The following is a 16,613-nucleotide window of genomic DNA, read 5'->3' as shown; positions in this document are numbered from 1 at the left end:
GAGAATATTTTGAAAAACAATAATTTAATTTCTGATCATTTATGGTATATTTTTTTATTCATTCCGGAAAGTTATAGTGCGCCCCAAGTATTTAACAATTTATCACAGCCTCTTAATCGTTAATTTGCTTCAGTGTTTGTAACTCGAAGAAAAACTTAAATGTCTTTAAATAATAAACGTAATATTAACTTATCTTCCAGGCAAATAACGGAGAAACACCGGTACATACTGCTGCAGCACTAGGCAATATTGACGTCTTGAACGAAATTCTCAGTGTAGCCAAACAATCAAATTTCATTGACTGCCAAAACGACGAAGGTGAAACACCTCTGTTTAAAGCCATATTTAATGGACATTTGGACTGTGTTCAAGCTTTACTTGCTGAAGGAGCTAAACTGAAAATTACTCTGCCAGGAGACATAAATGTTTTACACGCAGCCGCTGAATATGGCCATTCAGAAATACTAAAATATTTACTTGAATATGACGAAGCTATTACAGATGCATTATTAAATACTTTAACAGCTGCAGATAGAAGAGGTTTTGGTCCCATACATTTCGCCGTATCAAACAATCATGCCGATTGCGTAGAGTTATTATTGTCCAAAAATGCTGATATCAGATTAAGGACTACATGTAGTCCACATAAGTCGTCAACACCTTTGCATATTGCTGCAGTCAAAAACCATGTCGAAATAGCAAAAATATTACTATCTTTTGATAAGACAATAATACATGAAGTCAACAGCATGGGTTGGTTTCCTCTACATTCAGCCGGACATCATGGTAGCAGAGATGTCATAAGCTTACTCCTAAGAGAAGGAGCAGATTTATCAGGCTATACTGATGGTCCTAAGAAATTCAGAAAGACTGCAATAGATTTAATAATAAATAATTTATCGAAACCAGCAGATTTTTTGGAAGAAGTTTTTGATTCTTACATTTCGACAAATAATTTGAATGTGCAAGATCCAAATTGTGAGATATCAGTGGACTATAGAATACTAATGCCTAGTGTGTGTGAAACAGATCAGATGAAAGTGATACAGGCATTGATAAAGACGGGTAATAGATATGGACAAAAGAGATTGCTAGTGCATCCATTGGTGGAGAGTTTTCTTTACCTAAAATGGAAGGCCTTGCTGCCATTTTTCTATACAATAATAGCAATGTACGCGTTATTCGTGATGTCATTGACCATTTTTAGTGTGTCCGTATTTTTCTATAAAGACACGGCGGATAAACCACCAATGTGGCTGAGTCCATTTATTTGGGTATATATTGTCTACATTTCAATAACCTTATTGCTTTTACAGGTAAGACCTTACAGTCAAAAAATTACGTTTAGCAAATACTTAAATCAGCTGCCGCAAAAGTATATTCTACTGCTGCATCTATAGGTTTCCCCTTTATAACTGCCCAAGTAAATGAATGACATTATGTGTTCTACTACACTTGGAAATTGGTCATTTGAAGAGTTGTGTAGTTACTTTAGCCTTAACATAATTTGACTATTTTGTCACCAGGAACTTCTCTACATGAACATTAAAAGCAGTCGGTACTTCCTCCAAATGGAAACGTGGACCAAATTCGGTTCCATCGGCCTAGCCGCCATCTTACCGCCTGCAGTCATCATAAGCTCTTGGTCCGAGGGGGATTGGTCTCGACATGTGGCCACATTGGCTTTGCTGCTATCCTGGGTGGAGTTAATGTTCTTATTGTCTAGATTCCCAAATTGGGGATACTATGTACTCATGTTTGGCAAGGTCGCTTCTAATGTTGTGAAGGTAAGTTGTATGATATAATCTGGATAGAAAATCTTGGTATGTAATTCATATAATGTTTTTAGCCTATGGGATTAATAATAAAATCCTGTGCTCATGTTGCATATTTATGTAAATGTAAAAGTGTAATACAATAAATACTAAATATTCGTAACATTTTCTTGGCATTTCTGTCTTGAAGTTCCAAGATCGTATGCTGCAATACTGAACCATTACACAGTGTCGCCAAAGATGATGTTACATAATTTGTTTTTGGTTTCAGATTCTCGCAACATTTGCATTTTTAGTAATCGGTTTCTCCCTCTCTTTTATGATACAATTTAAATCAAAGATACCCTTCGAAGGCCCCTGGGCTGCATTGGTAAAAACCATGGTCATGATGACTTCAGAGTTCGACTACGTTGCTTTATTCGACGAGGAACATTCTAAGGACTTGGCCGCTTCTTTAGTAATCGTTAGATTTATATTTGTCGTATTTCTGATCCTTGCTGCAATTGTTTTAATGAATTTAATGGTTGGTGTAGCTGTTAATGACATTAATGATTTGGAGGTTCTTGGTAATATCAGAAGATTGGCTAAACAAGTCGAGTTTTTAGGCACTTTAGACACTCTAGTCTATAACAAAATATTTACTACTATTTTACCAAGAAAAGTCAATCGTAGTATAAAGAATAAAAGAAACGTGGTTGGGATTTTAATTCTTTATCCTGGAAAACCCAGATGGCGGCATTACAAATTATTGCCTTCGAGGTTACGAGACGCCATTCTAAATAAAGCCTTAACACAAAAGAAGCAAATGGATGATGAATTGGGTTTACAAAGATTTAGAACTAAATTAGATGAAATGTATGAAGCTATTATGAACAGAAAAGTAGAAAAAGACAAGAAGCAGCTGGAACCTTCTGAAGTAGATAGGCCTGTCAAAATAGTAAGACAGGAAAGAATAATAAAGCATTTGAGTGATTTAGATGATGATATGGAAGAAATGAAAAATTATATGATGGAGAATGTAAAAGAGTCAAAATCAGATATTCAGCAGTTGAATGTTAAAATAGATCAAATGTCTTTGGACATTGAAGTTATTAAGCAACTTTTAAGTAGATTGGAAAGTAAAATTGGTGCTACGAAACAATAGAATAAATTTAATTTTAATAGAAATAAATTTGATAATTACCAACAGGTAATCAAATCGCGAAAAAGACACTTGATCGAAATGCCTATTCGTCACTTTGATATTTATGACAATGAATAAGCACAGTTTTGGAGAATTTTAATAGTAAAAAAAATCTGCCGTCTGAAGTGTGCAACAAGGCGGAACTTGAGAAGTCAATAATCAGTAACATTGGTTGTATAAGTGTAACATGCTATTTGATTCCCAATTATTAGGCCTAAAATATATTAAAGCCTCTAATTATTTCATTAAAACATAGTACCTATGATTCAAACAAAATGTAAAAAAGCTCAAACAAAACTTTAATATATTATTGTAAAATAGTACGTAATTAATTTTTATCTTGTAACCATTTATAAAATTTATATTAATTGTAAGTCTGTTACATATTTATAAGTGATATGGCCATAGATAATAAAAATATACTTTTTTACAAAAAGCAGAACAAGACGGTCCCATGTCCGACGTAAACTCAGAGGATGGAAAAAATAAAAGGACGTAAAGTATGCATTGGTTTTTTTAATTTTTTACGCCACAAATGTTAGATATTTGTTAAATATTTATTAAAGAATTTATAGTCGGTTTTAGTTATTTTATTGTTATAAAATTCATTTGGTGTTAAACGAATATTTAAAAAAATAGTGATAGGTGATTAACGTTTTTGTAATTTTTTTCTCCGATGCTCCCTCTGAGTCTGTTGTCCATCCTTTACGGAGTCACCGAACAAATGTTCTGTTTACACTCCGTCCATGATGTTTATGAAACTAGCAGGAAATGGATACTAGCAGAATTGAGACAATTAGTCTCACAAGCCTTCATTGCGAAAAAAAATATAAATGTTTTTTTTTAAATGCTAATAACCTCTCTGGACTACATTACTAACATCTTATAAACAACAACTGTTGTTCCATGACTTTTTATAAAACATAATAAATTTACCAATTTAAAATTTACCAACTTTAAAGTTTTAGTTTTACTATCTGACAATTTCTAGATCTGTATTTGGTAATAACGGAAGTTCAAACGTCCTTCGCACTGACTCCCACGCGGCACAGAGTTATTAGTTCGGTACCGTTTAGAGCGATCTATTTATAGTAATTTTATGCAATTGTTTCATAATGAGAAAGTCGAGTACCGTGTTTAGGCCACGAGGCTTTGCCGAGTAAATATTCGTTCTTATTCATTATTTTATTTACTCTTAGAAAAGATATTTTATGCAATCATTACATAATCAGGTCTTAAAATCTCTTACCTATTACTCAAGCCACTCGACAAAGCCTCGTGTCCTAAACACGGTACTCAATTTTAAGAACCCTTATTATGCAACGATTGCATAAAATACTGTTCATATATAATTACAATATTACTAATCACTAAAGACTTTTTTGTTTATTGGCAATATGGATACCTTTTGTCTTTTTTTACTCCCAACCATTGACTTACAAATAAATGGACGACGGGTCTAATACAAAAACCACGAAAAAAATGTCTCAAGTCAACCTATTTAAACGTGGCGATATGTAAAGGAATATGAAAAAGCTAAAACGTTGAATTTAAATTGTAATGTCATCGCAGTACTGTCTAATTTTGCTTGCTTCGCTGTCAGTCGAACATGCAAGCGTGAATGATGCTCTGTATACGATTTTAACGCCCTATAAGTTCGGACACTTTTCAGCGCTGACCCGACGTCCATATAATTGTAAGTCAATGCCCCCAACGCAAAAAGAGTAGTGTTTAGTTTGAAGGCTTTCTCTGTGCCTGTCTGTGGCAACGTAGCTCCAATTTTTTTTAATCTGAAGTATAATCAGGATGTTTCTTATTTATAATTGATGAACATCTATTCAGCTAAATGATTATCACTAATTTTAGGCTTCTTACCACGGTATGACTTCTTTTTATTTTCCCGATATTTCGGAACGGTTGCAAGTTCTAAAATCTATCTATTCAGCTGTTTAAAAGTAATCAGTTCTTCCCTGTTATAGCGCGTTTTCGCATTGCATCCGATTGGTATTCTTTCCGAATCCGAGATAATATACAAATACAAATCTAATAGTATACAAATCTTGAAACCTCGGACCCACTTCGGATGTCCCTTGTGCACTAAGTCCGATTGTGTATTAAGGACGACGGTAAATAAGAAATTACTAATTCGATTGAGGGCTTTAGCTTATAACCTTAGAGAATGGAAAAAAAATAAAAGAAAGGAGCTGCCCTAACTACACAATCAACATGCTTATAACCAAAATTTGAAAGTTACAAATGGCGGATTCCTTTAGTGTTGTACCATAACCTATCGATAAGTCATTATCAACATGCAAATGTATGGCTTGAATGTTGAAACTGCTTTTTTTTTGTTTCTTTAGTTTACTGTAACCAAAGTATGCCTAACAAACATAAGTCTAATCATTTAATCACGAGTGGTATATTATTATTAAACCGAACGATGGCAAGGCAAGGCAAATAGGCTGTCTATACGTTGGTATTGGCCTTTACCCGGCAACGTTGGACTAACATGTCATTGTATTGCAGGCTTTAAAAAAATAGTCATTTTTAATAGTTACAGTTGGCATTGGGAAAAACAGAAACGAGTGGATAATTTTGTTTTCAAGAACTGAGAATAACTAGTAAATGAGTTTTGTTTAATCTACATTGAACATATAATTATTTACCAATAGACCTAATGATGGAATAGAATGTCATGTAATCTAGTTACATTCAAAGTTCTGTTAAAATTTGACTCTTCAAAATGAAGCGAACAAATGAAATGTTCTTTGATCCAACGTTTATATTCGGCAATCCTATGATTTCCAACCATTCTTTCTTCCTTTTTTCATTTGTTGGAAAACTTGGAATAATAAAAATAATAATAATAATAATAAAACAATAAAAACCTCGTAGTGCATTGTTTTAATAACAGAATATCAATAATATGTATGCTTACAAGATCAACTCACTCAAAATAATCGTTAACAACAATCATCAAAATATACAAACAAACTGGCGATCTAAAGTAACCAAAGCAAAATTTGGCAATATTTATAAATAGACTACTTAAATAAGTCTAATTACATGAAATATTTGGGCTATTGTATGATTTATAGACAATAAAAAACATATGCTTGTGCAATGTAACAGTCGATTGATTTGCACTTTTTCTAAAGCCACATCTCTTAATACTGCAGCGTCGCATTTTTATTCATACCTAATTATTCTCACTGTCAATAGTTTTGTCCAATTTAATTATAATACATGCGAATAATGTAATAGTACATTTGGAAAAACATTTGTTTTGACATTTGATGTACTTCCCTTTGACAACGGTACCATGTACCTCATGTACTGCGAAATGGACACGGTTGGCATTTAAGTTTGACAGTTTGACACAGACCAATGTAATGCTATCTCTTTTGGCTTAAGACGGCACGTAGTAGTTAAACAAAGACAATGACATGTTTATGTTTTCGACGTCGATATGCATCATATACATATAACGTCTAATTTATATATGTCAACGTAACATATCCTTTAGTATCCATAGTCTAAGTATATAACTCGAGTTTTTGTTTTTTTTTTTTCACCGTCTGTGATACATACAATGTTTTTCATCACATTTGCGAGGAAATAAATGCAATGTTTATTTCTTGTATGAAAATATGGTTCACAACACAGTGAGAGTCAGAATGGCGGGTGTACCTTAACGGATCCTGACAAGTTAGGTCAATGAAAAAATGTACCTAAATTGTACTATTTATAGCATTATCAAAGGTACACCCGCCGTATTGACAGTCAATATGGCAGGTGTACCTCAGATTACCAGTTTTAATTTAACACATAGGGCACACTATAAGTTTCCGAAACTAGCCACTTACATAAGCAATATTTAAAAAGTAATTACAACATTTGAAAATGGAACTCTTTGGCTGTAGAATACAGTTTGTTTCATCTGACTGTCACTTGTCTTTACATTGTGGCGTCATTTTAGAAATTGGTTGTCTACATCACCATGGATTTAACTCGTAAAAAATTTCGTAATAAGATTTTCTACGACTTTAAGTGTAATGTAACAGCTCAGCTCAGCCAGCTCAGAGCTTCGCTCGGTTTCAAACTGCTTCAAACGGTGAAGCACCACGCATGATGAGCTGGTTTGCAGAATTCAAACGCGGTCGTGTGAATATCAGTGACGAATTTCGTGATGGTCGCCCGTCCACTGCTGTGAACAACAAAAACATCGATGCTGTGCACCATATGATCAAAACAGACAGGGCATGTGACATACTATGAGATTCGGGTATCTTTAAGCATAGGCATGAGTCAAATACAGTTAATACTACACAAACACTTGGGTGTGAAAAAGCTGTGCTCTCGGTGGATCCCGCACAATTTGACTGAGGCTTAAAAAACGGATCGCGTCATTTGGTGCAATGCCATGCTTACCAGATTCAACGAAGGGGTGTCAAATTTGGTGTGGGACATAGTAACAGGTGATGAAATATGGATTTATAGTTACGATCCTAAAACAAAGCAGCAATCGAGCGTATGGGGCTTTCAAGATGAGCGGAGAACCAACCAAAGTGGTGCGCGTGCAAAGTGCCTCTAAGCGGATGATTGCTTCTTTTTTTTTAAATAAAACTGGACACGTGGCTATTGTTGCTTTGGAGAATAGTTTTACAGTGAATAGTAATTGGCACACGACCATTTATTTGCTGGAAGTTATCAACAAACTCCGTAAAAATAACCGTAAACGCCATATCATCTTGCACCACCATAATGCCAGTTCTCACACGGCCAGACAGACAAAATATTTTTTGAAGGTGAACAACGTTGACCTTATGAGCCATCCCGCGTACAGTTCCGACCTGGCACCTTGTGACTTTTATTTATTCCCAAAAATTAAGAACCAGTTACGCGGCCAATGATTTTCATCCCCTGAAATGGCTGTCGAAGAGTATGAAAATTATGTTTCAGAGATTGCCACATAGGAGTAGCATAAATGTTTTCAAAATTGGTTCGTTCGTATGAAAAAGTGCATTAACGCTAACGGAGAATATTTTGAGAAACAATAAATTCATTTCTGACCATTCATAGTATTTTTTTCTTATTCATTTCGGAAACTTATAGTGCGCCTAACGTAACTTTAAAAACTTATTATTGCAAAAATTTGGACCTTAATAATACTCTAAAGCAAAAGGAAATCCAGCTCGATCTGCTGGTTAGTATCTGGGATATAAAGCTAAGATTGTGCGATTTTAGAGTGTCGTGTGCTTCTTAAGGAATCCTGACAAATTTAGTACAAAAAAATTTACATAAATTGTACTATTTACTTCCTATTTAGTTCTTAAAAAAATTGTACTTCTATCAGAACGAAATCATAGCGAAATCAAAATTATAAATATTTTCCATTGACTTACAATTATATGGACGTCGGGTCCGCGCTAAAAAGTGTCCGCACTTGTAAGGCGCTAAAATCGTATACAGAGCGCCAAACTCCACTTTAGTCTTTATTTGTTCTACTGACAGCGCGATACTGCGATGACATTACAATTTAAATTTCGAATAGGTTGACTTGGGACATTTTTTTCGTGGTTTTTGTATTAGACCCGTCGTCCATTTATTTGTAAGTCAATGATATTTTCGTTTTTTTTTTATATAAATTTTTCGTCATGAACTTGAACCTTACCTAAGTAAGGAATGTCGTGCTACAAATTAAAAAACTACTTACCGACCATGACTGTAATGTGAAGAAAAAAGCCCCGAGGAATTTATTTGGTGCATCATAGTCAAGTTGGCCACCATGCAAACATACTATTTGCGAGCAAGTGAGATGAAAAACAAATTTGCGCCTAGCCGATTTAACGCCGGTCAAATTCATGGACAGCGTCGGCGTAGAAAAATCGTCGGTTGTATTCGCACCTCGAGATTATAACTCTGGAAAATGTAACTCAATAATATCCTGTATCGTAGTGTCAGATGATACGGCGACATCTGGACAAAGTGTCTAAAGGATATGAACATAGTGATCCACTTTAGCTAGAAGCATGTCATGCGACATATGAAATACCTTTCGACGTTGAAGAATATTTAGCAAAATGTTTTAAAATGCATTGCATTCAAATTACTGCGAAAACTCGAAACAAAATACCACCTGTCTTAACAATGTATTGTGTATAAGTATTTGCTGCCTTGTGCTAATGATATGTACCTATTCATTACCATTTTCAAATTATGAAAACAAGAGGATATTAGGTACGTATTGCAAAAACTTCCATCCATCATCGAGCTCATCGTCACTTTCCTTCAAGTAGACAAAAGTCAAATGCGCACTGCTTTTCTAATAAAATAAATAAGAAAAATCTCTATCACAAGACCTAGTATATTACGAAGAAAATTTAAAAAGAAACAGTCATATCTAAGTAAGTTTAAGACACTTGCCACTAAAGTATCCATTAGGGTATCCATTAGGCTCGCGCAACGATATCTATGCGTACTAGCGTACTAGATGCGGCGTTCCATACACTCGCTGTGTTTCACTGATGTTTAGTGAAGACACAACACTTCAATATCATAGCGGCATTTCTCCAAAGCCGCAATTTTCTGTGTCCATGCACTAAGCTCCGTTATTTATGAAAACAACAATCTACAAAAAAAAGTGTGTATAATATAGCTAAAAGCTAGCTGGAAAGCATTTAGTAGCAGTAGAGCTAGCTCCTTGTGAAAGAGTTCGTCCAGTCAGGTACTGCCACCTTACCTATTTCTGCCGCCAAGCAGTAATGTCAGCATTACTGTGTTCCGGTTTTGAAGGGTAAGGGTGCTGGTGAAATTACAGGCACATGGGACTTGTCAACTTATGTCTCAGGCGCAACAATGGCAGTGCGCCTCAGATCTTTGCGACTTAAAGCTCTGAGTGGCACTGCAACTGTTATGGACAGGCTTGCAGTGTAGCTTACCTTCAGGCGCACAACTTGTTCGTCCCGTCACTTGATATTATAACAAAAAAATCTTCCTAATAAATTTCAGACGTAATGGAAAAAAATCCGAAATGCGTAAACCTGACAGCGGTGGCATATTCCGAACGCAGAATCCAACACAAAGTGTAATTTTTCTCAAAATTGAAACCGTATATCAATATTAAAATTTGGATCACGTTTAACTTGTACACTATTTCTCTTGACACTTAATTAGGCATATTATTCATTATTATTCTATATTGACTTGCTTTTTTGACACCAAATATTTTTAAATAACAACTGTGTAATCAATCAACACAACGTTTTCTAGTAACATACACGACTTGCCCGAGTATATAATGGTTTCGCTGACTTACCGAATCCTTTAGAGCATTTCAAAAATTCATTACAACTGTTCGTATTAAATTTACAGCTTTTTTACAATATAATATAAAAATATCTCAAGATGGTGGTACATACGTTATTGTTTTCAATTCTGGTAGGTAATAACTTGACAGTCCATAGTGCATAGTGGACTCTAAAACTGAACTTCAACACACGCGACTCCGATAACATGTTACTTCTACATTATTTTAGTCAGACACTATGCTACTCCGACGACATGTTACATCGACATGATTTTACTCAGATATTACGTTACTCCAACAATATGTTACTTCGACATTATTTTACTCAGACACTACGCTACATCGACAACACAGATGAGGTGTTTATTAAAAAAAATCTTTGTATTCTGATAAGAAAAATCATCATTACAAACCCATCTAGGAAATGGTTTCTTATTATATATCGATCAATATAACAAAAAAAAAAACAAAATCATACAATCAAAAAAATCGTTTATTAGTTATATAAAGTGTAACAAAAACTATTAAATTAAAATATAAATGTTTACTACACTATTTCATGTATTACAAAAACCTAATTACAGTAAACAGAAAAAACATAAATTATGATTTTCGGGACGGAAGAAAATTTGAAACTGTTTTTCGAAGCACAATTTTGGATAATGGATTGGACTTTTGAAATAGTATTATTATATTAATAGTATTATAACAAAAAAAATTTATTAAAATAAAAATTTCACTTTATAGAGAGTTTTTTTAATGGGACTATTGGGGAAATCCGAAACCATAGAAGATACAAAGAAAACTGTCTTATGAACCATAAAGTTTTTTTTTATGAAATCAATTTCGGCATATTTTTATTTATCGAGACAGCAAAGTTTAATAAAAAAAGCTTTCATTCACAATGGATATAACATTTTATTAAATTTGACGAACTTCTGCTGTTCCGGTTTTCTTCGTCCCATACAATGAAATGATCCCTTCATAACTCTGAGTAGATCAGCACTAAAATAGATTTTGATCAATTTTATTTGTTTTTTTGGGCAATTCACGCTTGATTGAAAAATTGACTATGCCAAAATTGTTTTCCCAAAAAAAGACGACTTTATGGTTCCTAAGATAGTTTCGTTGTATCTTCTATGGTTTCGGATTTCCTCATACTGTCCCGTTTTAAAAAAAGTATGTATTTACAATATAATAAAATATTATAATAAAATAAATTTCCGATAACATAATGTTGTCCTTTTTATGTCATAGTGATCGATATAATAAATCATTTCCTACGTTGGTTTGTGGTAAATCATTTCCTACGATGATTTTTGTTATCAGAGTACAAAGATTTTTTTTAATAAACACCTCGTCTGTGTTGTCGGAGTAGCGTAGTGTCTGAGTAAAATAATGTCGAAGTAACATATCGTCGGAGTCGCGTGTGTCGAAGTTCAGTTTTAGAGGTAGTGATGTCATCAATAGTACATTTGAACTAATACCGAACTTCGCAATTTCAGATTCCTACGGTTTTTATACCCTTTTCTACTGCCGTTGACCGGCCCGGTAAGCATCTATAACGTTTGTGACTCACTTGTCGTCACTTAAATTCGTAATTACGTAAAATAATTTCAGTACAAAGTACCAAAAGAGGTAGTTAGAAGTGGAATATTTTCTTCTTTAAGGTTCCGACCGGATCGAATTAATACAGTGAATAGAGACATCTCTCGCCAGGACTGGTAGCTGTAAAGGTACTAACTGGGTGATAAATCTGTCATAGATTTCTCATAGATGGCGCTACGACTAAAAAGTCGTTGAAAGACCAAGTACAAAGACACGACGCAAGCACATAGAGAAATTCGTGAGGTCCGTTGGTTCGTTCCGTGGCTTAGTTGGTATGGCGTCTGCCGCGCTATGCAAGAAGACGTCGGTTCGAATCCGACCGGATCGAAGGAATTTTTTCTGAGAGTTTTTTCTGAGTGTTCGATCTTTGTATTAATAATTATAACAAACTATTGGAGTAATTTCACAAAAAATAATTGAATATCAATTAAATAAAAATTTAATTAACACCTTTAAGGTTTTCAACAAAAAAGTATCATCAAAATCGGTTTACAAGTTTCGTAAGTTATCGCATATACACATATCGCATGTACATACAAAAAAAGTCCAGGCGAATTGAGAACCTCCTCCTTTTTCTGAAGTCGGATAAAAAATAATTATAATGACAATCCTGATTTATTTAATCACAGTGAAGAATTATACTAACTTAGCTCGGGTCGAGAGACAGGAACACTGGCTTTATTTCAAAATTTATTTTTATACAAATGAAACTGACGCCATTTGACATTGACTTACAAATAAATGGACGACGGGTCTAATACAAAAACCACGAAAAAAAATGTCCCAAGTCAACCTATTTAAACGTAGTGACATGTAAAGGAATATGAAAAAGCTAAAACGTTTAATTTAAATTGTAATGTCATCGCAGTACTGTCTAATTTTGCTTGCTTCGCTGTCAGTCGAACAAACGAAGACTAAAGCGTGAATGACGCTATGTATACGATTTTAACGCGCTATAAGCTCGGACACTTTTTAGCGCGGATCCGACGTCCATATAATTGTAAGTCATCTATTTGACAAATAAAGATAAAGATAAATTTATTCTATATAAAAATTTAACCCAAATCTCAACCTTTTATTTACATATATGCGCCAGACTATCGCAAATAGTGATATTATTTTATGTTTACATAACTTTAATTAAGGTTTGTAGTGCAAGTTAATCTAGGTGATACCTAAACTAAGTAAAATTGCTTACTTGTATCTTAGCTATCCAAATCGGTGCTTATAGCATAATGGTTAGTCAACATATTTTCAACGTATTTTGTTCAATAACAATAAATTACAATAAAACATGAATACTTAATTATATTAGTTAGCATCTTAACTATTAATATTACATAACAACAGATACTAAATTTTCGGTATTGTTGTAGTTACTAAACTGATTACATTTTAACCAGTCTCGTATGGTTTTCTTACATTGAAACTTATTCATAGGATAATGAACGATTTATTTTATTAATTAAAGTGTTGTCGTCCATATAAATACACGGAATTAGACCCACCGCGCTCCCGATCCGACCCGCGACCGACCAGCACCCGTTCTCTGTGTTTCACGCTTTAACGTGCCCGCTGTACTCGAGCCAAGCGGCATGTCGCGAACTAATGGCAAACGCCCGGACGGAATGACACTCATCCCTGGAGTATGGGCCGGGCACTGGTGAGAAATGCCGCGTGTATCCCATCCGTGACCCTACTGGCCAAGGATCATAGTAAGAATTAGACTGGTAATCTACATGGGCTAAATCAGGATTGCTATACGAGAGCGGTTTGATCCGTATTTTAGAGAAGAAATTTTTTTTTTTATAAATTATACATACTTTTTTCTCAACTAAATCTCCTTTTAACTCTATACACCTTGACCAGCGATATTCCAACTTAGTTAACTCATTAAAATAATTTTTTTGTCAAACTCTGAAAAATAGACCTCTGATTCTATCAATCCCTCATTTTATGCAAAATCGGTAAAAATCAGATAAAAAGTCAGATGATGCCAAATCTGGTGAACACGGGGGTGCGACAAATGTTCATAAGTAATTCGACAAGAAGTTTTGATATTGTGATTGCAGGTGATGCTTTTTATTTCTATTTTTAACCGACTTTAAAAAAGGAGGGGTTCGCAATTCGACTATGGTTTTTTTTGCACGTATGTTACGTGATTTCTCCGGTATTTGGGAACCGAGTTTCATGATTCTTTTTTTGTTGGAAAGAGGGTACCTCCATAGAGGTCCCATTTAATTTTGAATAAAATCATCCACCTCTAAGCGTGGCTGTGCACGAATGAAGATTCATTTTTATAAATAGCGCCTAAATTTTATTATAAGGAGCAATTATTTTAGTGGTTAATTTTGCTATTCTCCAATTCAAGGCGTTTTTCTCTCTCAATATACTTTGAATAGTGAGAACCGATTTTTATTATCTCCTGTGTCAAGTCCCGTATAGTGGCGAACTAGGTGATGAATCCGGGTTTGCGCACTTTCCGGTAACCGATTTCAATAAAACTTGGTAATTATATGTAATTCCACGTACTTTTGAGGTCCGTTTGTTTAGTACTGTGTACTGAGATTATGCTAAGTAAGGTTATAAATTAGGAAATAAAAATAAGTTCAAAAAAGTTTTAGTCACGTATTTATCGTAAGAGCTTATAGTAAGACCTCTGGGACGGACGGTATGACTTGATGTTATTGTATCTTTATGTAATACGGTTTTGCTGTGACAAAACAGGTGAACGGCTTTTCAACGTGTTTCATGTTAACATTGAATTTCTTTTATAGCCATTTAACTTGAGCTGGGCATGGGTATCTTCTTGTCAAAGAATTGAAGCATTTATCAAACATAGTTTTTAATTTAATTTTTTTACTCTTTCGTACAAGGTATTTGGTCGTTTCTTGGTGTTGTTTTAAAGATTAATTTTTTGTTACAAGTAAAACAGAAAGGTTACGCTAATAGCTTTCGGATTTCACTTGAAAACTTTAAAACCCCCACCTAGCGTCTTTCAAGCGTGAACACCCAATCTCCCCGTCTTTCGAACGTCAGCATCGCGACGCAACGCCAGCGCGACGTATACTCGACTGGGATACTACGTTGCGTCGCTGCCGCGCAGGCGTTGCGTCGACGTTGTGCGTGCGGTGGCAAGACGTTAACGCTCGAAAGACGCTTATGTTTGGGGTCTCTTACATAATCTCTTTCGTGTAGCATATAATACTTAGAATATTGTTTAATTTAAACTACACCTGTGTAGAAAGCCTTTATAAACGTACTACACTGTATTCGTAACACGATTTCTTTGAATTCATGCTGTAGATGGTGTAGGAGGTGCTGCAGGAGGTGCTGCAGGAGGTGCTGGAGGCGTATTAGGTGCTGTAGAACACGCTGTAGGAGCAGTTACAAGTGCTATAGGAGGTGATTTCATTCACATACATACCTACATACAACATAGATTTGCCTAACTCCAACTTTCCAGATTTGTTTACTTACGTGCTGACCAGTGAAAGCTCAGTGGGCTTCAGAAGCTTCTCAATTGAGAGTCGGTTCGAGACCTTGTGGCGCCATACATCTTTTCTTTTTCTTTTCTTTTTTTTTACCCCTCGCAAACCATAGCCCCGCACTAGGGAAACCCCGTGTGGCGGGTGCCATGCACACTCACATAGACAACCACAAATTATATCCAAACTCACGAGAGAAATAAATGCAGGCCATACAAATATTTCGCCCGGCCTGGGAATAGAACCCGTGACCAGCCAGCGTAGAAGGCCAGCATGGTATAGCTGGTGAAATATTATTTGCACCGATTATTCTTATCGCTTCATCTTTAGAGTACAACAGGTCAAAAGAATGAGCCGTCTTGGTAACGCACGTGCCATCTGTATAGTGCAAGCAACTAGTTTCTTAATTCTAAACTTGATAATCTCTATGCCTAAATAACTTGTTGAATTAGTAAGAAAACAGTCGGCGTTCGCTATTTTACGAAGTGAAGAAATAATTGAAAACTAGAAATAAGAAAATGCATTTAGCGCACCCATGGCTGGTACGATTGAACAAGGTCATTAAGTCCATGTACGCTTTGAGTAAAATATGTGTTAATGGTTTTGTTACCCTATTGTGGTACGCCCGGGCCTAGGGCGGCCAGATTTTAGGGGCGGCCAATCTTGACAAAAAATTCACTGATGACAACAAGAAATAACTCAAAAGTACCTAAATATTCTAAAGGCTCACGCACAGTAAGTAGGGACGGACTGTACCGCATCGTATAACAACAATCTACCCAAATCACTTTCGTACATTTTATGTATAAAATATAGATATGTTACGTCACTACATCACTACGTCTGATTGCGATAAACTCAAAAACTACTAAAAGGATGCTGGTACTGACTACATGGCCTGGGACCTATGGTGGCCAAGACTGCAAATCCGCCACTGTAGAAAGGATAAGCCGTTCCAAGGATAACATTCATGCATCGGTGCAAATAATATTTCCTCAACTATAACCGTTCGGCCACACGTCGAAGAAGCACAACCTTTGGAAAACGTGTGACATCCCCAACCCGTGTTGGATTAGCTCGGCTGACTATGATGACCTAAACCCTCTCTTGAGACACGCATAAAGAGTTGACGACGACTCAAACCGAATCTTAACCCAAAAAAAACCTCCAGACTTATATAAAAAGAACAAGACATTTGGCTTTTTTAAGTTTCACCATGATTCTGTTTTCTAATATTGTACAATAGCATA

General features: G+C 35.2%; 1 protein-coding gene across 1 annotated transcript in view; it reads left to right on the top strand.

Annotated features, from left to right (window-relative positions):
- LOC113230410 (transient receptor potential channel pyrexia-like) overlaps window positions 1–2,919 on the top strand; it is a 59,063-nt gene extending 56,144 nt beyond the window's left edge. The window contains exons 9-11 of the mRNA XM_026464326.1: window positions 201–1,316; window positions 1,527–1,787; window positions 2,047–2,919. Of these exons, the coding sequence (XP_026320111.1) occupies window positions 201–1,316; window positions 1,527–1,787; window positions 2,047–2,919 (2,250 nt within the window). The remainder of the gene's footprint in view (window positions 1–200; window positions 1,317–1,526; window positions 1,788–2,046) is intronic.
- The last annotated feature ends 13,694 nt before the right edge of the window (window positions 2,920–16,613 follow it).

This window comes from Hyposmocoma kahamanoa, unplaced genomic scaffold, assembly GCF_003589595.1.
Source record: "Hyposmocoma kahamanoa isolate Upper Pololo Valley unplaced genomic scaffold, ASM358959v1 101, whole genome shotgun sequence".
Classification (NCBI taxonomy): domain Eukaryota; kingdom Metazoa; phylum Arthropoda; class Insecta; order Lepidoptera; family Cosmopterigidae; genus Hyposmocoma; species Hyposmocoma kahamanoa.
The sequence above is the reverse complement of the archived record's forward strand: the minus strand, read 5'-3'. Positions and strand labels throughout refer to the sequence as shown.